Genomic DNA, 26,329 nt, shown 5'->3' with positions numbered 1-26,329 from the left:
AGATGCAATTCGTACAAACTAGAAGAACATTCCAACTAATTGCAGATGAGTGAGTCATCTGTCGCAGAAACTGAAGGTTGAGGAATGACTGTCAGGAATTGCAGAGGAGGATGGATTCAAAAACAGATCAGTGGAGATGACTTATCAATAAATGATAGCTTACTAATAAATTGAAAAATAACAAGCCACGAGGGTCTATATAACTAGAGAACAGATGCTAAACACCACAGGCAACAATGTAACTGAAGGCTAGGAGCAATTGGTTGAGGGAGGCTGTTGAGGCAAACTACATGTTGGAGAACCAGGTCCACTGTGTCAGCAGCTGACAGAAGTTTGGGGAGGGTAATGAGGTGGGCTTCCTTGGAGAACTGGTTCATTACTGTCATGATCACTGTGGCTCCATCAGAAGGTGGCAAACCCTCGATGAAATCCATGGTCATGTGGGACACGGGCATCGAGAAAACAGCAAAGGTCACAGCAGCCCAGGGGGCCATTGGTTGGAGGAATTGGACTGGGCACATTGAAGGAAAGCAGTGATGAACTGACATGCATCTGTGATCATGGTGGGCTAACAGAACTGGCGTTAAAGAAGATCCAGTCTTTGTCATGTGCTTTGGTGGCCGAAGAGGGATGCGTAGTGTGCCCACTGGATGCACATATGGGCACATACATGCAGTTGTCAGCTGTGTTGGCTGGAGGAGGCATGTGCTTTTGGACCTGTCAGATCTGGTTTTCATGCTCCCAGGTGATCGGGGCAAGGAGTTGAGAGGATGGAATGATGGGCTGTGGGTCCATCTCCATTTCTGCTGGGTTGAACTGTCGTGACAAGGCGTCTGCCTTCGTGTTCTTGAAGCTGGGCCAAAAAGTTCTATTTTAACTTCATCAGTCCACAGGACTTGTTTCCAAAATGTACCAGGCTTGTTTAGGTGTTCCTTTGAACCTTTTGAATAGAACATTTTGGCCGCAATGAGCAAAGGTATGTTTGGAGAAAAAAGGGTGCAGAATTTCATGAAAAGAACCCCTCTCCAACTGTTAAGCACGGGGGTGGATCGATTATGCTTTGGGCTTGTGTTGCAGCCAGTGGCACGGGGAACACTTACTAGTAGAGGGAAGAATAAATTCAACCAAATACCAGCAAATTCTGGAAGCAAACATCACACCGTCTGTAATAAAGCTGAAGATGAAAAGAGAATGGCTTCTACAACAGGATAGTGATCCTAAACACACCTCAAAATCCACAATGGATTACCTCAAGAGGCGCAAGCTGAAGGTTTTGCCATGGCCCTCACAGTCCCCTGACCCAAACATCATTGAGAATCTGTGGTTAGACCTCAAAAGAGCAGTGCATGCAAGACAGCCCAAGAATCTCACAGAACTAGAAGCGTTTTGAAAGGAAGAATGGGTGAAAATCCCCAAACAAGAATTGAAAGACTCTTAGCTGGCTACAAAAAGCGTTTACAAGCTGAGATACTTGCCAAAGGGGGTGTTACTAAGTACTGACCATGCAGGGTGCCCAAACTCTTGCTTCAGGACCTTTTCCTTTTTTGTTATTTTGAAACTGTAAAAGATGGAAATAAAAGAAGTTTTCTTGCTTAAAATATTAAAGGAATCTGTCATCTTTAACTTTATGCCTTTTGGAAATCAATTCATCTTTTACTCGCTTAGCTATTCACAGTAACAGAAATTTTGACCAGGGTGCCCAAGCTTTTGCATGCCGCAGTATATACACTATATATTTCTATTAAATTGTTACATTAAAATAAGTAGTGCAAAAACAGAAATAAGAAGTAGTAAGGTAGTGTTCATTGGTTCAATGTCCATTTAGAAATCGGGGACAGAGGGGCAGAGGAGAATAGATTTGTGAGGTGCCAACACAGACCATCCAAAAATGGTGGCAGCTCAAAACAACTCACACAGATGTTGCTGAAAAACCTCAAGTGACAGATATCCCAAACATTCACAATTAATGCTGTGAAGGCTAACCCTTAAGTGCACAAACACCCCAACATGTAACCATGTTTGATGTGTTCAGTGACATACAGTAACCTTATTTTCTTGTGTCTGGCTAATGAACACAAGTCCCCTAGTCACTTTACTTTGCAAAGCTGCGCTTCCAAATTCAAATTGATTGCTACTTGGAATTGACATTAAATACTGGGACACCTTCTGTTTAAAACAAAAAGCTCAGCAAAGAATATTTGTTAAAAGTTTAACTTTATTATCAACAAACTGAATTTTTTTTAAGCCTCTCAGTCTCTGAAAACTGAAGGTCCATCATAAGTGACAACCAACTCCCTGCAGTTCATGAAAACATCCTTGGCCTCTTCACTATGTTCTCCATACTTCACTCTAACTTTCTCCCCTTCTTTATCCCTTTTATGATCTGCACAGTACTTTCAGTATCTTCCATTTTTTATTTCAGATTTCCAGAAACTGCCTTTTTTTTTGTTTTTAAGTGTAAACAGATCTTGAGCAGCCACATATATATGTTTATTTTTAGCGTCATTCTGAACAGAGTATAGAATGGGCTGCAGGGCAGGTAATTACTCTCCTGGTTACGAATGATTTAATGGACGAGAAAATCTAATGTGAAAACTGCTGAAAGATTCAAACTGCTTTCAGAAGAGTTTGTAGTCCACACGGGTTTATCGATGGAGCTGAGCCCATGCATTTATTGGAAAACAAAATTTTACAGTGGAGAAGCTAATGGCGTGGCTGTTCACGCACCCTCGGCATTAAGATGGCATTAAGAGCGGAAAAATGAATGTCCGTCCCTCTGCTCTGGGGGGCGTCGGTCAACTTGGAAAAAATACCTGTAACGCGTACAGAGGTTGACCAACGACAGGGATTTCAAAACTGCAATTGTTCAAATTTAGTGATTTGTATTGGTGTCAAGAGTATTGATGACACTTTACTTTGAGATTCAGTCAGCAATCTGAGCAAGGTCGGGCAACGCTGCTGCAAATGAACCAGAACATGAGAACCGATTATATTAAGTTTTTAGAGCAAACAAACCTGTTGGAAGAACTCAGCGAATCGAGCAGCCTCTCGGGGAGGGGAGGAATTGTCAACGTTTCGGGTCAAGGTTCTGCTTCAACTCTTTCCATCATTCACCCTTCCCCAAATGCAGCTGGAGCTGCTGAGCTGTCCAGCAGGTTGTGTGTTGCTACACTCTCCTCTCTGGCTGTTTATTGTTAAAACACGCAATAAGTGGGTGGAACCACTGGGTGAACCGATCGCTATAACGAAAGTAGAGTCACACTGGAAGTGAGACTGTCGAGTTTCACTGATCGTTGCGGGATCAGCCATGAACTCAAAATCAGGGTATTTCCTTCTTGTAGTTTCTTCCGTTTGCTCCTGCTTCGTCTTTTGGATGGGAAGAGAACAGACAAATAAGTTCAGGTACGGAAAAATGATTTGCAAGTAATTTGACATATTTTCCAAAACGTGGGAGAATAATTTTTCAGAGAAGTCCGTTGATAGTATCGATAATTAAATTGGTACATGGAAATATACTGAAGTTATCTCAGCAAATGAAATTTGGTCTGGCCACTTTACAACGGTATTTAACTTTTTTGTGAATAAATTGTTTCAATTAGTTTTAGTCAGTTTTTTTTAATTTCTAAAGCATCCTTGTAAAATTTAAATGTGAAACACTGGCCAACTAGTTGTGCAACGGGAAAGGATCAGTTGAACTGCAGTCCATAGGTTTCTTTACAAATTCGTCGAATTCACCAGCGATAAACATCAAATATATTCTTAGGAAATCAGGGATATAGAACAACTGTAGAATAATCTTGAGGTTAAAAGATCAACCGTATTTTTGTCAATGGCGGAGCAGGCACAGCAGGTTCACATAGCCTCTGTTTCCTGCGTTTAGTTGTGGCGCTTAGTGTGATATCACACTTTCATCCTTGCTGCCGCTCTTCGACCTCAAAGAAACTTGACGTATACTTACATTACTGGAGGAGGCATTTCATTCATACAAATATGCTGTTCCGATTGTCTGCTTGTGGTCTTTGGAGAAACTCATTGCACAGTCAGTCTCTATATTGCCATATAACCCTCTTATAACTGTTACAAATCCCATGAAAACATTTTGTTTTCAGACCACTTAAAATATTCTACCCATAAATGATGGGGTGAATGATCACTGAGTTATTGTGGGGCAAATGCATTTTCTTGAAGGCTACGGACTAGGACATTTCCTTCTATGCTACAGTTCAGCTGAAAATAAAATCTTGAAATTTCTTTACAGGTGCTTTATTTTGTAATATAAGTTAAGTATAAATTATGTTCATTTAATTTTATGTTATCATGCTTGTCATGTTTGTAATGTACTATACTGCTGTTGCAAATAGCTAATTTCTATTTTGGTATGTACTATTAATAGGTATGTAAGTGTAACAAACTTAAATGTTGCACTTCCAAAAAATATTAGGGCGGATATGCAAAAGTTTAATCAAAGATTTAGGTTTTAATGTGAATGTTAACAAAGAAAGGGAGAGCCAGAGATGAAGATTAAGGAGGGAATTCAGAAATTAGAGCATGGGCAGTTGAGGATGTGACAATTAGTGGAGAAATTAAATGCAAAATGTTTAAGATACCAGAATTGGACATACCAATTATCTTTGAGAGTTGGAGCAGTGTGGGAGATTATAGAGATATAAAAGGATTTTAAGACAAGATTGGAATTATACAGTTGAAGTCTTATTTATGCAAAAGCTAAGGTAGAGCAGCCATGAGTAATTGGTAAAAGGTGCATGATGTGAGGTTGGATTATTGCCATCTTGTTTCGGTTAAGAGGAATACCAGTTCTACTACACTAAGTGTTTTGGTTTTGAACTTCTTCTTCCTCATATTTTTCATGAAGCCAATTTTTAATATTTTTATTAATTATAGAATCAAGAAACAGATATGGAATGATCAAAAGGAAATGAATTCACCAGAATGTGTGGAAATAGCCAAAATCCTCACACTTAAACCCAAAAGGTAACAAAACTTTCAATTCTGAGTTCCACATCTCTGATTATATAAACTAAACCATTATATTGAAATAAGATGGATTGCAATGGACAAATAAAATTGGATCATTTAAAGATGTGTTCCTAACTTTAGCAGTGGGGTGGAAACCTCCATGGAAAGAGTGGAGAGGAGCTCTGATTCATAATTCTAGATTGATATCAAAAGTGATACTCAGACAAATGGATGTCTTTATGCCCTTTCCCATCAATTGTTTTCTAGGATCCCTAAACCCTCTTCTGCTACATGGGCATAATTATCTCATAGATACCCTGTTATGGAAGAGAAGCAATAGTATACTCAATAGAATGGATTAGAAATAAATATCTGTATTGGTACAAGGATAAAATTTTGGCTGCTTGCTTTGTCGTGTCCCTCATCCTCATTCAATGCATTCTGATAAATTTTCAAATGACTTGTGGTACAATTTGATATAGTGTAAAAAAGGTTTTTTATTGGTTAAATAATAGAACCAGTTAAATTACCACAGCAGTTGTAAACAAAGGTGATTAAGGATGGAGTTGTAGTCAATAAACAATGTAGGTGCCATTACTGCTGCAGAGATGAGTGATAGTGTTTTCCATAAACATGCTTTAGTGGTCAGTGATTTGTTGTGTGCCAAAGTTGACCAGCAAGTTGGAGTTGATGTGTGCCATGTCGAAGTACTTTATGGCGGTGGATGTCAGAGCCACCAGGCACAGTGAATAAGGCACAATACCTTATTTTTCAAAGGTATTAGGATGATATAAGAAATAATATTCTGTGTATAAGAAATAATATTAAATCATTGGAAAGAGATGACATAGGATTGGAAGGTGTAGAGTCTCTGTGGATTGAGTTAAGAAATGGCAAGGTTATGGCAGCTGTATACAGGCCTCCAAACAGCAGCCGGGATGTGGATTACAAATTACAGCAGGAGATAGAAAAGGCGTGTCAGAAAGTCAATATCATGATAATCGTTGGGGATTTTAACATGAAAGTAGATTGTGAAAACCAGGCCAGTACTGGACTTCATGAGAGAGAATTTGTAGAATGTCTAAGGGATGGCTTTTTGGAACAGCTTATTGTTGAGCCCACTAGGCTGTGCTGGATTGGGTGTTGTGCAATGATCCAGAGGTGACAAGAGAGCTTAAGGTTAAGGAACACTCAGGGAACAGTGATCACAATATGTCCGAGTTCACATTGAAATTTGAGAGGGAAAAAATAAAATCCAATGTGTCAGTCTTTCAGTGGAATAAAGGAAATTACAGTGGCATGAGAGGGGCAGTGGCTGATGTTGACTGGAAAGGGACATTTGCAGGAATGGTAGCAGAGCAGCAATGGTTGGAGTTTCTGCGAAAAATGAGTGAAGTACAAGACAGATGTATTCCAAATAAGAAGAAAGTTTCAAAGGGAAGAAGGACACTACCGTGACTGACAATTGAAGTCAGAGGCAAAGTAAAAGCAAAGGAAGCCAAAGCTAGTGGGAAGATAAACGATTGGGGAGCTTTTAAAAAACTTGCAGAAGGAAACTAAGGTGGTCATTAGGAAAGAAAAGATGAATTATGAGAGGAAGCTGGAGACTAATATCAAAGAAGATACTACAAGTTTTTTAAGTATATAAAGGGTAAAGGAGAGTCGAAGGTAGATATAGGACCAATACAAAATGACGCTGGAGATATTGTAATGAGAGATGGCAGAGGAACTGAATGTGTATTTTGCATCAGTCTTCACAGTGGAAGTTGTCTCCAGTGTTGTAGTGTTCTTGTGCATTGTGTTGAAACTCTTTGACTAAACACCAAGTTAAACCGGAGCCAATGAAGACAGTCATAGTAAGGTTAACCATTTACTGTGCACTCTTCCACATTAACATTGTATGGTGAAAACTGTTGATAAAAAAATACAAACATATATAGCGTCTGTTTCATTCTGGAGACCAGGCTGGCTCTCTTCTTTTAGTGAGTGTCTCCAGCCGCCCTGAGTCACGGGCGAGGGGGTCGCGTCAAACTGCCATCGGGCTTGAGCACACCCCGCGTGGTAATTGAAAAGACGGCACGCGGGCCGCCCCAACCACGGTTTCCTTAACAGAAACCGCGTTGATATTTTTACTACAAATACTTTCTTATGAACTTACGGCGTTACTTCTATAATGTTTCTTTGTGGGTAGAAACGGAGCTCTTCACAACCATGCCGCACGCATGGCACCCACCTTCACACCTTCCCGAGGTGACACACAAGACGCGGCGAAACCAGAAGTGACGTCATCATATGGCATGATATACCATAGACAATGAATTTACCTTTGTTAAACTGTAACATAATTATCAACCTTTAACTTTAACTAGAAAATAGTTACAAACAAATCATTTAAAGCATAGACCCAACAAAGTCAAATAAATGCACTAAGGGCAACACAAGTATACTGGACATTCAACAGTGTCAGTGAAGTGAAGTTTGTGCAATGAATGTTGTGACTGAAGATGATAAGGAAGCTTAATGTTCTGAGGGTGGATAAATCTCCTAGACCTCTGGGTTTTGAAGGAAGTAGTTGGAGAGACAGTGGAGGCATTAACAATGATCTTTCAAGAATTGATAGATTCTGGCATTGTACAGGATGACTGGAAAATCCGCTTTTTAATAAGGGTGGAAAGCAGCAGAAAGGAAACTATAGACCTGTTAGCCTGATATCAGTGTTTGAGAAGTTGTTGGAATCAATTGTTAGGGATGAGATTACCGTGTACCTGGAGGCACATGATAAGATAGGCCAAAGCCAGCATGGTTTCCTGAAAGGAAAATCCTGTCTGACAAACCTACTGCAATTCTTTGAGGAAATTACAAACAGGATAGACAAAGGTGATGCAGTAGACATGGTGTACTTAGATTATCAGAAGGCCTTTGACAAGGTGCTGCACATGAGGCTGCTTAGCAAGGTAAGAGCCCATGGTATTACAGGGAAGTTACTAGCATGGGTGGAGCATTGGCTGGTCAGCAGAAAACGGAGAGTGGGAATAAAGGGATCTTATTCTGGCTGGCTGCCAGTTACCAGTGGAGTTCCAAAGGGGTCGGTGTTGGGACCGCTGCTTTTTACGATGTATGTCAATGATTTGGACTACAGTATTAATGGATTTGTGGCTAAGTTTGCTGATGATACAAAGATAAGTTATGGAGTAGGTGGTTTTGAGGAAACAGAGAGCCTGTAGAGAGACTTGGGTAGTTTAGAGGAATGGCCAAAGTAATGGCAAATGAACTACAGTGTTGGAAATTGTATGGTCGTGCACTTTGGGGGAAGAAATAAATAGGCAAACTATTATTTAGATGGGGAGAGAATTCCAAATGCAGAGATGCAAAGGGACTTGAGAGTCCTTGTGCAAGATATCCTAAAGGTTAACCTCCAGGTTGAGTCGGTAGTGAAGAAGGGGAATGCAATGTTGGCATTCATTTCTAGAGACATAGAATGTAAGAGCAGGTGTGTGATGTTGAGGCTCCATAAGGCACTCACAAGACCACACTTGGAGTATTGTGTGCAGTTTTGGGCTCCTTATTTCAGAAGGGATATACTGATATTGGAGAGGGTTCAGAGAAGATTCATGAGAATGATTCCAGGAGTGAAAGGGTTCCCATATGGGGTACGTCTGGCAGCTCTTGGGCTGTATTCCCTGGAGTTCAGGAGAATGAGCGGACATCTCATAGAAACATTCCGAATGTTAAAAGACTTGAACAGATTAGATACGGCAAAATTATTTCCCATGGTAGGGGATTCTAGGACTTCAGGATTGAAAGACATCCTTTTAGAACTGAGATGTGGAGAAATTACTTTAATCGGAAGGTGGTAAATCTATGAAATTCATTGCCACAAGCGGCAATGGAGGCCAAGTCATTGGGTGCATTTAAGGCAGAGATAGGTAGGTTCTTGATTAGCCAGGGTATCAAAGGATACGGGGTGAAAGCAAGGGAGTGGGGATGACTGGAAGAGTTGGACTAGCCCATGATTGAATGGCGGAGCAGACTCGATAGACTAAATGGCCCCATCAATTCTAGTTTAAACTTTCCCCAATAGCCCTAGCAAACCTCCCTGCCAGGATATTGGTCCCCCTCATATTCAAATGCAACCTATCCTTTTTGTACAGGTCAGACCTGCCCCAAAAGAGGTTCCAATGATGCAAAAATCTGTATCCCTACCCCCTGCTCAAATCTATCACCATGCATTTAGCCTCCACCTCACGCTATTCCTATACTCACTGTCGTGTGGCACAGGCAGCAATCCTGAGATTACTACCTTCAATGTCCTGCTTCTCAGCTTCTTTCCTAACTCCCTGTAGTCTGTTTTCAGGACCTCCTTCCTTTTCCTACCTATGTCATTGGTTCCAATATGTACCATGAACTCTGGCTGTTCACCATCCTACTTCAGGATATCGTGGCCGCGATCAGAAACATCCCGGACCCTAGCATCTGAGAGGCAAACTACCATTCGTGTTTCTTTCCTGTGTCCACAGAATCACCTGTCTGCCCCCCTAACTATAGAGTCCCCTATCAGTGCTGCCATCTTCTTCCTTTCCCTACCCTTCTGAGTCACAGGGCCAGACCTTGTGCCTTGCGGCCACTGTTGCTTTGCCGAGGTAGGTTGCCCCCCCCCACCAACAGTACTCAAACAGGACGACTTATTGTTAAGGGGGACAGCCATTGGGGCACTGTCTACGCCACCCCGAGCTACCTGCCAGCCTTGTGATCATATGGGAGCCCAAGCACGGGAGGATGAACACTGGGCACCCTCCCAAGACTATGGTCAACATGATCCTAGAAGACAGCGGCGCGGCTAATGTAGAAGAACTGAACACATTGATGAGGGAGAGGGAGAAGTGGAGAGTCCGTCATCGTGCCCGACGCCGGCCCGCTAGGCCTGAGTTGACGTAGGTAGTAGTAGTAGTAGCCATTGGGGTACTCTCTAGTATCTGACTCTTGTCCTTTCCTCTCCTGACTGTTGCCCACTTATCTGTCCCCCGAGGCTCCTAGTGTGACTACTTGCCTATAGCTCCTCCCTATCACCTCCTCACTTTCCCTGACCAGACAAGTGTTATCAGGCTGCATCTCCAGTTCACTAACCGAGTCCCTAAGGATCTGCAGCTTGACATACCTGTGCAGATGTGGCTGTCCAGGAGGCTGGGAGTCTCCTGGACATCCCAAATCTGACCCCCAGTACAGAACACTGGCCTCACAGACATACATCCCGTTTCTTTTCTTCACAAGTAACTTACCTCACCTCAACGTGTTATCGCCGAAGCCCCATTGAACCGAGGCCCTCCTACTCTGACTCCCTCTACTCCGTCACCCACTCCTCTGACGCCTGCTCTATAAAGCTGTCTTTTTACATTCTTCCCTCTGGTCTAACTTGTTGACGTACACATGCCTGCGCAGTCATGCCTCGATCAAAACGTTTTCTTTTCCCAGCATACCATCACCTTCTATTTTAATATCACTTTGTAGTTTGGATTCAAATTTCACAGCAATACTTGCATTCGATATTTGCTCATTCAACCATTCTACTACAAGCTACTTGGATGTATTCCTTAAACAATCTCCTTATTGTAGGCGAAATGTTGTACCACCCAGAAAACTGCCAGCAAGTGTTTTCACATACAATATACCCCTGTTCGACTGGTGAGAGCATGCACGATGCATACGTTACTGGTCTGAACTTCCCATGCATCTCGTGTAACAGCACTGCTGAGAGGGTGGTATCAGTTGTAGCCATCTCCAATGAGAATGACTCATTCGGATTTGGGAGTTTTACAGTACGCACAGTGGCCAGAGCTTGCTTCAGAGCTGTGATGGCCTGGGTGTGTTCTGATTTCCATTCCCATGCAACATTCTTTTTCAGAAATTCCATTAAAGGAGCCGCGTTAGTGGAAAATCCATCAATATGATCCCTCCATTATCCTACCAGCCCCAGAAAGGACCGCCCGCAGCCCTTTCAGGTCTCAGGGAATAGGCAGTTTCCGATTCTACTCTTTGCTTATCAATTTCTCTTTTTCCCAGTGTGAAGATTATTCCCGAATTACAATCCTCTTGTTTCATCGCCTTTGCTTTTTTAGGGTTTACCTTTAATCCCAATGCAAATATTAATTGCAACAACTCTGTCAATAACTGATTATGTTCTTGCTTGGTTTCAGTCTGCAGAAGTAGATCATCTTTGTATTGTACCAAGCACTCAGGTTTTGAAAACTGTTTTTACCCTTTGCCAATGCACTAGTGAAATATAGATGGGGAATTATGGAACCCCTGTGGTAGGGCAATCCAAGAAAGTCCCTGAAACGTAAATGCAAACTTGTATTGACACTCTCGTTTTAGTGGGTTAGACCAAAATCCATTATTTATATCTAAAACTGTGAACCATTGTGCTCTTTCATTCTGTTTGACCACTGTCTCCAGGTTTGTTGCTACAGCTGGGGCTGTTAATCGGGTTACTTTATTCAGCTCTCTATAGTCTATTGTTAACCTTCAACTACCATCTGGTTTCCTCATTGGCCATATAGGTGAGTTATTAATGGGGACTACAGGCCTCAGTACCCCTTGTTGTACCAAACTATTACCTTACCTACATCTTCCTCTGCTTTTTGGGAGACCCATATTGCTTTTGTGGTTTGGTGTCTAAACCTTGTATGTGCACACTACCAGCCATCCTTCCTCAGTCGTGCTTGTGCCTTGCAAATGCTCCTCAGTTCTGTGCAATAATTTGATGCACCTTCTGATCATTGCTCATCTCCTCCAGTTTTATCCACACTTTACCCATTGTGCATACTCAATCCCAATATCCTCCTGCTGGGATCTATATTTTGTTCGTGCCAGTTGGCATCTACCAAATCATACAATTAACTGAGTCAGAACAAAGCCCCGCTTCGGCCATGTAATCACTCCCCAGTATATGTTCCTGATCCCAGGGTAATTCCACCAACACTATCGAATGTTCCGATGCTATGCGTCCTATCCTTACTTCCAATGGTGCACTCACATCTCCCACTTGTGAATGTCCTGTGAATCCACTGAGGATAATTTTACCTTGTATCTCCCAATTTGCGTTATTTACATTAGTGGCTTGGGATCCTCTTGTGTCCTATAAAAAGGTAACAGGGCAGCCTCCAACCCTACCACTCACTAGAGGTCTTCCAGTTTCATCCCACCTTGTGTCACACTCCCATGTTGGTGAGTCCTGACACCATCGTTGAATCTGTATTTACCGACAAGTAACTTTTATTGCCTCAAGTAAAAAGCATGTGGGTTCACAAACTAACTACCTGTGTGCACCCCACTAGAAGCCCTGATGCTCCATGAACAGTCAATGAAGAGAAGAGGTATTATGCGGGAAAGCAGTCTATGCTGGCCAGGCATTCCTTGTGGTCCTGATCACCATGTGTCCACGGGGTCCTCCCTATTGGCAATGGTTGGTCTCTGGTTGCTAGAGTGTATTCACTGCTACGTCTTTGGAGCTCCTGACACTTATAGTGTTCCTAATCAATTGAACTGGTGGATCTCTGTCCCATTGGCTCAAGGTCACCTGGGCCACCTTCTTGCTGGTTCTTGTACAGGGCTACAACCAACATTGTTTCATGGTTCTGCCTTACCCAGCCTTGTCTTTCAAATCTGGCTGGTCCAAAGCAGTTAAATGTGGTGACCCGGACATAGTCTGACGAGATTACAGATTGTTTCTTTGGTAGGTCTGGTATTTTACATAATAATTAGCTACTCATCTGAGAATGGCCTCAGATTTAACAGGTCATTACCTGAAGTTCCTTGTGTCCGCATTGAATTGTTCTAATTAGATTGTTCCAGAGTAAGAATCAGTTCACAGAATGAGGGGGAAGCAAAGACAATTGGTTTGTCTGCTTTCCCTGTGCTTTATTTGTCAAATCCACAAATTGCACTCTGTAGTTTCTACATGGCCAACAAGCTGATCGAGATACCTGTTTGCAGGCCACGGGTTGAGTTCAGTACAGAGACGAGTGAAACTCGCAGAGCAGCCAGCTGAATGGGTTTGACTTTCACCTCTGGCACCAAAACTCAATCTGACCCAGCACTTAAATCAATCAAACCTCTGGTCTTTCCTCATTCCTGGGCCCCATCACCTTGACTCTGCCTCATCTCCATTCACCTCTCCTCAGTTCAGCATCCAAATCCACTCCAGCAATGGACAAACCTTTCCTGCCTTCGGGCCTGGGTCTCACCGCCTTGATTCTGGCCGTACACGCCACACCACAACCATTCTTCACCTTTGAGACTTCAGTTCACACCACAAAAATGCCAAGTGATCCAGGTAGTTTGAAAGCTCAGCTCGGAAAGGGAAGTTACAGGCTATTGATTGCAATGATCATTTACCAGAAACAGTGTGATTAACAAAGTAGGTAGTAGTTTTCTTTGTTTTATTTGCAACAGGCGAATAGTCCCTCTGCTTCATCTGCACCATCTTAAACTGGAAGCGTATCTGAAAGAGAGTGGGAACAGACTACTGTGCCTCTATAACATTTTCTACCATTCATCAGGATCATGACTGATCTTCGATCTTCAACGAATTTTCCAGATTCAGCCATTGAGTTCCAAAGGGATTATACTTAATTTGGAAATTGTGATTCATCCAGTCTAGATCCCTCAACTGAGGAAAACTTCCTTCTGAATGCACTCAACAAATTCTGGCCATCTAAGGCCCTCACACTACAGCAGTACCAGTCAATATTGAGGAAGACGAAATCACCTATTAGAATGTGCTGTTCTATTCACAGTATGCCCTGGCATGACCTGCCTGTAAATCTGTTCCACTAGATAAGTAGTTTTTAAACTTTTTTGAGTTACCATCTTGGGTTGAACTCCATCTGCCATTCCTCAGCCCAGTTTTGCATCTTATTAAAGTCCCACTGTAAATTCTGACAGCCCTCCACACTATCCACAACACCCCCAACCTTTGTGTCATCAGCAAATTTACTAACCCATTTCTCCACTTCCTCATCCAGGTTATTTATAAAAATCCCAAAGAGGAGGCATCCCAGGATAGATCTCTGAGGCACACCACTGGCCACCAACCTCCATGCAGAATATGAACCGTCTACAACCACTCTTTGCCTTCTGTGAGCAAGGCAATTCTGGATCCAGAAAGCAATGTCCCCTTGGATCCCATGTCTCATTACTTTCTCAATTAAGCATGCAAGGGGTACCTTGTTAAATGCCTTGCTGAAATCCATATACAATACATCTACTGCTCTGCTTTCGTCGATGTGTTTAGTCACATCCTCAAAAAATTCAATCAGCCTCATATGGCACAACCTGCCTTTGACAAAGCCATGCCTACTATTCCTAATTATATTATGCCTCTCCAAATATTTATAATTCTGCCTCTCAGGATCTTCTCTATTAACTGACCAACCACTGAAGTAAGACTCACTGGTGTATAATTTCCTGGGCTCCCTCTACTCCCTTTCTTGAATAAGGAAACAACATCCGCAACCTTCCAATCCTCCGGAAGCTCTTCCATCCCCATTGATGATGCAAAGGTCATCGCCAGAGGCTCATCAATCTCCTCCCTCGCCTCCCACAGTAGCCTGGGGTACATCTCGTCTAGTCCCGGTGACTTATCCAACTTAATGCCTTCCGAAAGCTCCAGCACATCCTCTTTCTTAATATCTACATTCTCAAGCTTTTCAGTCCGTTGCAAGTCATCCCTACAATCGCCAGGATCCTTTTCCATTGTGAATACTGAAGCAAAGTATTCATTAAGAAATCAATTAAGTATCTCATTGGAAAGTACCTATGCAGAGCTCCATGCAAACATCCCCTGAACATTTGCCACGTAAATCTTCCGTACGTTTCCCTGAGAACATTTGTTTCCAATTTATGCTTCTAATTTCCTGCCTGATAGCATCATATTTCCCCTTACTCCAATTAAATACTTCCCTAACTTGTCTGTTCCTATCCCTGTCCAATGCTATGGTAAAGGAGACAGAATTATGATCACTATCTCCAAAATGTTCTGCTACTGAGATATTTGACACCTGACCCGGTTCACTTCCCAATACCAGATCAAATACAGCCTCTCTCCTTGTAGGCTTATCTATATATTGTGTCAAGAAATGTTCCTGAACACACCTAACAAACTTAACCCCATCTAAACCCCTCACTCTAGGGAGATGCCAATTGATATTTGGAAAATTAAAATCTCCCACAACAAACAACCCTGTTATTATTACACCTTCCCAGAATCTGTCTCTCTATCTGCTCCTCAATGTTGCTGTTACTATTGGGTGGTCAATAGAAAGCACTCAGTAGTGTTATTAACCCCTTCCTGTTCCTAACTTCCACCCTCAGAGACTCCGTAGACAATCCCTTCATGACTTTCTCCTTTTCTGCAGCTGTGACACTATCTCTGATCAACAGTGCCACGCCCCACTTCATTTGCCTCCCTCCCTGTCCTTTCTGAGACATCTAAAGCCTGGCACTCAAAGTAACCATTCCTGACCCTGAGCCATCCAAGTCTCTGTAATGGCCACAACATCATAGCTCCAAGTACTGATCCACACTCTAAGCTCATCCCATTTGTTCATAATACTCCTTACATTAAAATAGATACATCTCAAACCATTGGTCTGAGCACGTCCCTTCTCTATCATCTGACTATCCTCCCTCTCGCACTGTCTCCAAGCTTCCTCTATTTGTTAGCCAACCACCTCTTCCTCTGTCTCTTTAGTTCAGTTCCCACCCCCCAGCAATTCTAGACAGTAGATGTTCATCTTCATCCTGTGGGTATCAAGTTGCTGACACATAGTCCAATGGATTTCATTTCATTTTTCGCTTGTCTGTTTCATAACCCAGCCTATTGCCAACAGGAATATGAAAGGAGCCATCAAACATCCTTGCTTCGTCCCAGTATTGACATTGAAGACTTCTGACCATTTTTCTGCATGTATAACTTTGCTTCACATGCTGTTGTAGGAGTTCCTGATGATATTGAAAAATTTCTGTGGTACTTAAGGCTTTCTCGTAGTCAATGAAGTCGACATGGAGAGAAGTATTCCATTCGATTGACTTCTATGATTATCCTGAATGTAGCTGTCAGGAGCAATCTTTCCTAAATCCTGTTGGTTCCTTAATGTTATGTCAACAACTTGTTGAAGGTGTTGCAGAATCATTCTGTTTAGCGACTTTCCAACCACAAGCATTAGCAGTATACTTCATTAAATTTTATTCTCTCCTTTCTTTGGAAGCTTTATTATGTGACTTTAGTTCCATTCTTGTGGCATCTCTTCTTTGTCCCAGATGTTGCAGAACTAAATGTACAGGATATCTGTTTAGGGTCTACCTTCAACACCTCTGGTGGTTCGCAGTCTGGGTCAGCTGCTTTTCCTGACTTTAGCCTCTTGATTGCCTGCATGATTTCCTTCTTTGATGGCTTGACACAGTTGACATTCAAGTCCAATGGTAATTCTGGATGTAAAGGAGATTCCGGAGGAGGTGGTCTGTTCAGAAGCTCATTGAAGTTCTGTACCCCACATTGGAGCTGTTCCTCTTCTTTAGTTATGACATTGCCATCTTTATCCTTCATTTAGGTATTAATCTGGTTGAATTTGCCAGTTAGCTTCTAGGTAGAATCCTGCAGTTCTTTCACAAACCTATTTGTTGAGGATTATTCTGCTTGGGAGACAAGGGTTTTGATGTACTCTCTCCTGTCCCTCTTGATGATTATCCTTAATTCCTTGTGCACTTTCTCATGTTCCCTGTGTGCCTCTGCTTTCTTGTTCCTAGTTCTACTTCTATTGCATTTTTCTTTCAGTGTTCTTCTCTTATTGATCGTTTCCATCATTCCTGGTATAATTCACTCCTTATGCCAAAATATCCTTTCCCCTACCACTTCCTCACAAGTTTCATTTATTGACTCTGACAGCAGTCCACTTGTCTTCAATATCAAGGTCCTCAAGTGCCAGGAACCTGTTGGAAAGTGTGACAATAATCTCTGAGATGTTCCTTTGTATTTCAGGTAGCTCATATTGTACTCCAGTCGCTGATTGGGTGGTGTGTAGTTTCTTTTATCTTCATCTGTACTTTGGCCATCAGAAGATGGTGGTCTGATCCTGCACATGCACCATGTTTCACTCTAACATCACAGAGTGATCTTTGAAGTTTCTTTGAGATGCATACATGGTCGATCTGATTTACTGTTACCTTGCTTGGTGACGTCCATATTGCCTTGTTTATTTACTTGTGTGGGAATAAGCTTCCTCCAATAACAAGCCAGAAGTTAGCACAAGTTTCAGCAAATTGTTTCCCATTTTTGTTCATTTCTCTGAGCCCGTGTTTCCCTCTCTACTGTTTATATCCTGAATGATCCCTGCTTATTTTGGCATTAAAGTCTCCAATGACAATGGTCAAGATTTTTCCCTTCCCTCTGCTGATGACTGCACTGAGTGTTAAGTAGAATTCTCTTTGTCTTCATTAGTATCATTTATTGGTGCATCACCTTGGATAACTCAAGCTGTGATCTTCTTGCTCTTGGTTTTAAAGCTAGCAGTGATGGTTCCAGAACTGATGGTTTCCCATGCGATCATGCCTGTATGTGCTTTTGGTTTCTTCATGAAGGCTACATTCTCTGTATGTGCTGCATCATTGCTTTGATAGCCTGAGTAGATGATACTTAACCTGTTTGTCAGTCGAATCTCTCCAGATGACATCCATCTTGTATCAGTCAGTTGGAGAATGGACAGTTTGTATCTTTTCATCTCATTTGCTATGATGATGTATTTTCCTGTCTGGTATATGGTTCTCACTGTTGTGTGTTTGATTTTTCAATAATACTTGAGTAATCTTGCAATTGTGCATATTGTTTGCTCAGGCATTCTTGTTTGTTTAAATAACGAATTATGGCTTTTATGTAAAAATATGTTAACCACATACATCATCACGTCTGTGCCTCGCTTAAAATAAAGACGTAACTAGACCTGCATTATCGGACCCCTGTGTCTTCCTTGGAAGTAGTTTAATCTTTTGAAGTTACAACACATAACGTTGGCGATTAGATATTTTAAAATGAACCCAAAATGGCTACCGACCTGTTCAAGTGAGCAAGATGTTCAAAATAAAATTCTGTGCGAAACAGCCAGCTAGAGCACAGACAAGCTAAGCTTTTTTTTTTTAAAAAAAACGTTCTTCGGAAAGGAAGATAAGATTGAGTTGTTTTTAAAGAAATTCAGAAAACGGAAGATTCAGGGTTTCCTAAAGCGTGAGTACTGGGTGATAATAACCACAGAAAAAAAAACAGAGATGGCGGGCTACATTGGAAAGATTGATGTTTAATTACACAATGGTTAATTGGCTCATATATACTGGACTATTGGAACAATATTTTGAAGCAAATGAAACAGCAACAAGAAGCGAGTGCCAATTTTACTAAGTACAATAAGCTTAAAGGCATACAGTGTGCTTCAATATTTGACTGCTCCATTCAAACCAGCTGAAATGATCTGTGCTGTTATTCTAAAAGTAATGCAGGAACTTAACCATTGCTGATTGGTGGAGAATGCTTCAGGTTTCATAAGTAGAATCAAAAACAAGGGGAGTCCATTTCAGCATACGTGGCTAAATTGAAGAGATTGAGCATTTTCAGTTTGGTAATGGTTTTAATGGCACCTTAAGAGATCATTAAGTTTGTAGAATCGTAAAGAAAGCATTCAAGAATGGCTCCTATGTGAAGCACAACTTACATTCAAGTGAGCAGTGGAAATGGATATTTCAAAGGAAACTACAGACAGAGTTTAGATTATGAGGACACTCAGTCCTTGTTTATTGTGTTATGTACCCTGTAACTGGGTTGCCAAACCAGCAGAAATGGACCACTTAGTTGGAGTCTGGATTACTGGAACTAAGAAAGTTTTATTAAAGAAATAAGCAACACAGTACTCTAATCAAAAGGATATAAATGCAACAGTTTAGCAATGATAAAACACACATGTACACAGAACTAGGATAATAGGATCAATCAAGCTCTATCGCAGTCTAGGGGTAAAATGATCAGTCATCAAGTGACACAGAGTTCAGTTTAATTCAGTTTGCAGTAGTCGCCGTCGTGTCGTTGGGGAGAGAGAGATAGAGAGAACGAATGAATATGCAAATCGGTTTCCAAACAGACCTTCGATATTCCTCGCAGGTAGCTTTCGGGCGAGCCCTTTGTAATGTCTTCTGAGGTCACCGACTGTGACCCCTCCATTCCAGATACGATCGTTCTTCTGCGGTGAACCCGGCACCCAGGCAAGGGCGGACACACACACCAGGTTCCCGCCCAACCGTATCTTTCCACCCTGTGCGTCTATGGCTGGTCCCGCGACCAGACCTCCAAAAACTCCCACCAACTTGTGGGGGGCACACCGCTTTCAGGGTCTCGTTACCTCGTGGAGTCGTGTGTCTGTTGCCTTAGCGAACCTGTCCCTTTTTATCCCCCTGCTGGGGTATCGCCTGTCCATCGAACTTCAAACAGTTCAGGGATCAAAGCCACCGGTCTCTGACAATACTCGGAACCGTGTCTCCTTTCGGTAATCTCTCTCGTCTCTCTCTTATTAGCACCTTGCATGTTCCCCCATTGTCCTCTTATCGGCATCAATCTTCTGATAACTGGTTCTTTTGTCACAATTGTCATTTAGAAATACATGCATTAAAAAATGATACAATTTTCCTCCAGAGAGACATCACAGAAACACAGGACAAACCAAGACTAAAACTGACAAAACCACATAATTATAACATATAGTTACAACAGTGCAAAGCAATACCGTAATTTGATAAAGAGCAGACCATGGGTATGGTAAAAAAAAAAGTCTCAAGTCCCGATAGCCCCATCATCTCACGCAGACGGTAGAAGGGAGAAACTCTCCCTGCCATGAACTCCAAGCGCTGCAAACTTGCCAATGAATTGGAAGCACCCGACCGCAGCGGACTCTGAGCCCATCCCAAAATTTCGAGCCTCCGAACAGCCCCCCAACACCGAGCACCGAGTACCATCTCTGCCAAGCGCTTCGACCCTGCCCCAGCCACCGAGCAACAAGCAAAGCCAAGGACTCGAGGCCTTCCCCTCCGGAGATTCTGGATCACACAGTAGCAGCGGCAGCGAAGCAGGCATTTCAGAAGTTTCACAGATGTTCCTCTGCACTCTCACATCTGTCTCCATCAAATCAAGATTGTGCATGGCACCCTACTTGACAAGTAACAGATATCATTCACCAGAGTGGCTGCTGCGAGCTGCGTAATATCACCATCTTCTCCTGAGTTGCAGTCAGGAATGAAAGTGAGTGTGAACAAAATTGCAATACCGAAACAGAAACCTGCCTGGTGAAACAAATTTAAGTTACCATTGTGACAGGGGCTCATATACACCAAATACATGTTGATTTAAAGGTAAAACTGGCAGAAAATAGAAAGGAAAAGCAAAGTTTCCTGAAAAGAGAATTCAGAGAGCTAGGTAGAAAGCTGAGAAGCAGGACCTCCCATTTCTGGACTGCTGCCTGTATCACGTGCCAGTGGGGGTAGAAACAAGATGATTTGGTAGATAAATGTGTGGTTGAGAAGCTGGTGCAGGAAGCAGGGCTTCAGGTTCTTGGACCATTGGGATCTCTTCTGGGGGAAGTATGTCCTATTCAAATGTGGTGGGTTACACCCGAACCCAACGGGACCAATATTCTCAGGGGCAGCTTTGTTAGAGCTGTTGGAGAGGGTTTAAACAAATTTTGCAGGGAGGTGGGAACCAGGGTGAAGGGGGTCAGGATAGGACGGATGGTAAAAAAGTAAATATAGCATGCAGTCAGATTCTCAGGAAGGGCAGGCAGGTGATGGGACTTAGTTGCAGCCAACAAGCTGAATATCAAAACATTAGAGATGCAGAATCAGAAAGGATAGCAAATATGGTACTCAAGGTGTTGTATCTAAATGTGCATAGTATATGAAATAAGGTGGATGATCTTATTGTACTGGTACAGATTGCCAGGTATGATGTTCTGGCCATCACTCAATCATGGCTGAAGGATGGTTGGAGTTGGGAGCTGAATGTCCAAGGTTACACATTGTATCAGAGGGATAGGAAGGTAGGCAAAGGGGGTGGAATGGCTTTGCTGGTAAAAAAAAAATGGTATCAAATCAGTAAAAAGTTGTGATACAGGATTGAAAAATGTTGAATCCTAGTGGGTTGAGTTAAGAAACTGCAAGGGTAAAAGGACCCTGATGCCAGTTATATAAAGGCCTCCCAACAGTGGCTGGGAGGTGGACCACAGATTACACCAGGAAATAGAGAAGGCATGTCAAAGGGGCAATGTTATGATTGTCATGGGAGATTTTAACATGCATGTTGATTGGGAAAATCAGGTTGCTAATGGATCTCAAGAGAGTGAGTTTCTTGAATGCCTAAGAGATGGGTTTTGTCATTGAGCCTACCAGGGGATCAGCTATACTGGATTAGGTGTTATGTAATGAACCGGAGGTGATTGGAGTGCTTAAGGTAAAAGAACACTTAGGAATCAGCGATCACAATATGACCGAGTGCAACTTGAAATTTGATTGGGAGAAAGTAAAGTCTGACGTAGCAGTATTTCAGTGGGTGAAATTACAGTGGTGTGAGAGGGGAGTTGGTCAAAGTAAATTGGAAGGAGCTGCTGGCAGGGATGTCAGCAGAGCAGCAATGGTGTGTGTTTCTGGGGAGAATGAGGATAGCGCAGGGCATGTGTATTCCAAATATGAAGAAATACTCAAATGGCAAATAGTAGAACCATGGCTGACAAGGGAAGTCAAAGCTATTGTAAAAGCAAAAGAAAGAGCATACAACAAAGCAAAAATTAGTGGTAAGATAGGGGATTGGGAAGTTTTTTGAAAACCTACAGAGAGCAACTAAAAAACCATTAGAAGGGAAAAGATGAAATATGAAAGCAAACTAGCAAATAATATCAAAGTAGATAGTAAAAGTTTTTTCAAGTATGTTGAAAATAAAAGAGAAATGAGACTGGATATAGGACCGCTAGAAAATGAGGCAGGAGGAATAATAACAGGGGACAAGGAGATGGCTGATGAACTAAATGAGTATTTTGCATCAGTCTTCACTGTGGAGGACACTAGCAGTATGCCTAATGTTGTAGTGTGTGAAGGAAGAGAAGTGGGTGCAGTTACTGTTAGAAGAGAGAAGGTGCTCAAAAAGCTGAAAGGCCAAAAGATACAAGTCAACCGGAGCAGATGAACTGCATCCTAGGTTTCTAAAAGAGATAGCGTTAGAAATTCTGGTGGCATTAGAAATGATCTTTCAAAAATCGTTGGACTCTGGCATGGTGCCAGGGAACTGGAAAATTGCAAATGTCACTCCACTCTTTAAGAAAGGAGGAAGGTAACAGAAAGGAAATTATAGACCAGTTAGCCTGACCTCAGTGGTTGGGAAGATGTTAGAGTCAATTGTTAAGGATGAGGTGATGGAGTACTTGGAGACACAGGACAAGATAGTACAAAGTCAGCATGGTTTCCTTCGGGGAAAATCCTGCCTGACGAACCTGTTGGAATTCTTTGAGGAGATTACAAGTAGGATAGTTAAAGAGGATTGTATATTTGGACTTTCAGAAGGCCTTTGATAAGATGCCACACATGAGGCTGCTTAACAAGTTAAGAACCCATGATATTACAGGAAAGTTACTAACATGGTTAGGGCATTGGCTGATTGGTAGGAAGCAGCAAATGGGAATTAAAAGATCCTATTCTGGTTGGCTGTCAGTGACTAGTGGTGTTCCACAGGGGTCAGTGTTGGGGCATTTCTTTTTATGCTGTATATAAATGATTTAGATGATGAAATAGATGGCTGTTGCCAAGTTTGCAGATGATACGAAGATTGGTGGAGGGGCAGGTAGTGTTGAGGAAACAGGTAGGATGCAGAAGGACTTAAGAGAATGGGCAAGAAAGTGGCAAATGAAATACAATTTTGGAAAATGCACGGTCATGCACTTTGGTAGTAGAAATAAATGTGCAGACTATTTTCTAAATGGGAAGAAAATAGAAAAATCTGAGATGCAGAGCGACTTTGGAGTCCTTGTGCAGAACACCCTGAAGGTTAACTTGCAGGTTGAATCAGTAGTGAGGAAGGCAAATGCCATGTTAGCATTCATTTCAAGAAGTCTAGAACAGCCGTCCCAACCTTTTTTGCACCGCAGACCAGTTTAATGACAATACTCTTGCGGACCAGCCCACCGGGTGGGGGGCGGTGGTGGTGGTGGTGATCAAGTAGGGTCAAATTCACCTCAACATGTCTTTTACAGTTAGGGTTGCCAACTTTCTCACTCCCAAATAAGGGACAAAATTAGCAGTCAAATCCCAGGACACTTGTGTTTACCCCAGGAAAGACTACCATGAACACGAAGCCTTGCGTGGGCACCTGTGTGCGCTTGTGTGACGTGCGCATATGTGATGTGCGCATCCGCGTACATGCCGATTTTTTCCACAAATCGGTTTTGGCTTAATCTTCCCGACTATACTATACATACATTATTTCTATTTTATATAGGCTGTGTATTAATCATATCATTCCTACTTTTACTATATGTTAGTGCTATTTTCAGTTTTATGTGTTATTTGGTATTATTTGGTAGGTTATTTTTTTGGGTCTGGGAACGCTCAAAAATTTTTCCCATATAAATTAATGGTAATTGCTTCTTCGCTTTACGCCATTTCGGCATGAAAGGTTTTATAGGAGCGCTCTACCTTAGCGGGGGAAATACAGGACAAGGGCGGTCCCATATGGGACAAACCAATTTAGCCCAATATACGGGATGTCCCGGCAAATACGGGACAGTTGGCAACCCTATGTTCAAGTTCAACAGTGCGTGACAGGGAATGAGGAAAGGTGCAGCTGACTCATATCGTTTCCTCACGTCCTGGTAGCACGTGCTTTGCGGCCCGGTACCAGTCCGCGGCCCAGTGGTTGGGGACCGCTGGTCTAGAATACTTGGGCAAGGATGTGATGCTGAGGCTTTATAAAGCACTGATGAGGCCTCACCTTGAGTATTGTGAACAGTTTTAGGCCCCTCATCTTAGAAGAGATGTACTGGCATTGGAGAGAATCCAGAGGATTTTCACAAGGGTGATTCCAGGAACAAAGGGGTTATTATACGCGGAACGTTGATGGCTCTGGATCTGTACCCGCTGGAATTCAGAAGGATGAGGGGGGATCTTTCGAATTTTGAAAGGCCTAGACAGAGTAGATGTGGAAAGGATGTTTCCCATGGTGGGAGAGTCTAGGACAGGGGTCCCCAAACTTCTTTGCACTGCGAACCAGTTTAATATTGACAATATTCTTGCGGACCAGCCGACCCGGTGGGGGGGGGGGTAGGGCTGCCAACGGCCAAGAGTAGCAGTCAAATACGTTATGTTTACCCAAGAAAGACTACCATAACCATGAAGCCTTGCGCAGGCAACAGTGCGCATGCATGTAAGTGCTGATTTTTTTTCCTACAACTCGTTTTTAACGATTCTGTTTGGGGGGGCGTTAATCACAACCGGAATGCAGGTGATTAGCGGCTAATATACTCAATTTCATTGCTAAAAGGGTTTATCTAATGAATTTAATATTAGACGCACATGTATATTTTCCTCGCATGAAGTCAACTATCAGGGGAGGACAGGGAAGTCTGAAGTAAGTGTTGAACGAATTTCCAGGGGAAGTGGTAGAGGCAGCTTCGATATTATCATTTAAAGAAAAATTGGATAGTATATGGACAGGAAAGGAATGGGGGGTTATGGGCTGAGTGCAGGTCGGTGGGACTAGGTGAGAATAGTGTTCCGCACGGACTAGAAGGGCAGAGATGGCCTGTTTCCATGCTGTAGTTATTATATGGTTATATGGTTATATAAGTCACTTATAAGTCAGTAGCATCATAACATTTTAGGTAACCTTTGGATATTTAACACACAGCGCATATTTTCCCCGTATGAACATATAAAATCATTGCAACACACCAATATCGCTGAATCAGTGGGAGCCCTGGGCTTGTTTTCCTGCAACAACACGGTCCCATCGAGGGGTGATGGGAGACAGCGATACTCGAAGGGGGCTCCTTATGTCCAGTCTATTCCGCAATTTAGTTTTCATTGCATTCATTACAAAGATATGTTGGAAATGGAAGCAATGTTTTCAGTGCTTTCGTGGCTATCTCAGGATATTTAGCCTTGACTTTGATCCGGAATGCCAGCAGAGATGTTATGTCAAACATACTTTTCAGCCAGCTGTCATTTGCAAGCTCGAGGAGTTGATCTCCTTCCCGCGCTGACATGGATGACGCGCGGGTAATGACCTCGCGTGCGTTCAAGTTCAACAGTGCGTGACGGAATGAGGAAGGATGCAGCTGACTCATATTGCCAAATCATATCATTTCCTCGCGGTCCGGTAGCACATGCTTTGCGGCCTGGTAGTTGGGGACCGCTGGTCTAGGGCAAGAGGGCACAGCCTCAGGATAGAGGGGCGTCCTTTCAAAACAGAGATGCAGAGAAATTTCTTTAGCCAGAAGGTGATGAATTTGTGGAATTTGTTGCCACATGCAGCTGTGGAAGCCAGGTTGTTAGGTGTCTTTAAGGCAGAGGTTTATAGATTCTTGACTGGACAAGGCATCAAAGTTTACAGGAAGAAGGCCGGGAACTGGGGTTGAGGAGGAGAAAAGAAAAGATCAGCCATGATTGAATGGCGCAGCAAACTTGATGGGTCAGATGGCCTAATTCTGCTCCTATGTCTTATGGTCTTATGGTCTAAAACACGACAAAGTAAAACACACAAAAAACATATCTTGGCATACAAAAATAAATGGTCTGCACAGGCAAGAGAAAGCACTAAAATGTCAAGTTGTAGTTTCAAACAAAACAGTAACCTGGACCCTGTTGACGAAAAATCTTATATGATGAGACTGTCACAGGATTGTGTAGTTCTGAGATTTACAGTGTAAAGGTTAGCGATAGGCAAGAAATATGGATTACACCAGAAGTGAATGGCAAATTAATTAAAATGAAATGGGCCACTGCCTCACCTGTTTCATTCATTCCACGAAATGAGTTTCAAAAGTCTCAAAGGTACTTTTAATGTCAGAGAAATGTATACAAGATACTTCCTGAAATGCTTTTTCTTCATAACCATCCACAAAAACAGAGGAATGCCCCCAAAGAATGATCGACACTTAAATGTTATATCTCCAAATTCCACCCCCCAGCTCCCCTCCCTCCCACATGTAAATGGCAACAAGCAACAATCCTCCCCTCCCTCCACCAACAAAAAAAAGTATCGGCACCTGCCCCCGAGCACTCAAAC

At 42.5% G+C, this 26,329-nt stretch overlaps 1 protein-coding gene across 1 annotated transcript in view; it reads left to right on the top strand.

Annotated features, from left to right (window-relative positions):
* Window positions 1–26,329, top strand: part of LOC140195716 (alpha-2,8-sialyltransferase 8F-like) — a 76,943-nt gene that overhangs the window by 7,368 nt on the left and 43,246 nt on the right. The window contains exon 2 of the mRNA XM_072254426.1: window positions 4,903–4,992. Within this exon, the coding sequence (XP_072110527.1) occupies window positions 4,903–4,992 (90 nt within the window). The remainder of the gene's footprint in view (window positions 1–4,902; window positions 4,993–26,329) is intronic.

The sequence above is a fragment of the Mobula birostris genome, chromosome 3, assembly GCF_030028105.1.
Source record: "Mobula birostris isolate sMobBir1 chromosome 3, sMobBir1.hap1, whole genome shotgun sequence".
In the NCBI taxonomy this organism is placed as follows: Eukaryota; Metazoa; Chordata; class Chondrichthyes; order Myliobatiformes; family Myliobatidae; genus Mobula; species Mobula birostris.
This window is presented reverse-complemented; position numbering and strand designations above follow the sequence as displayed.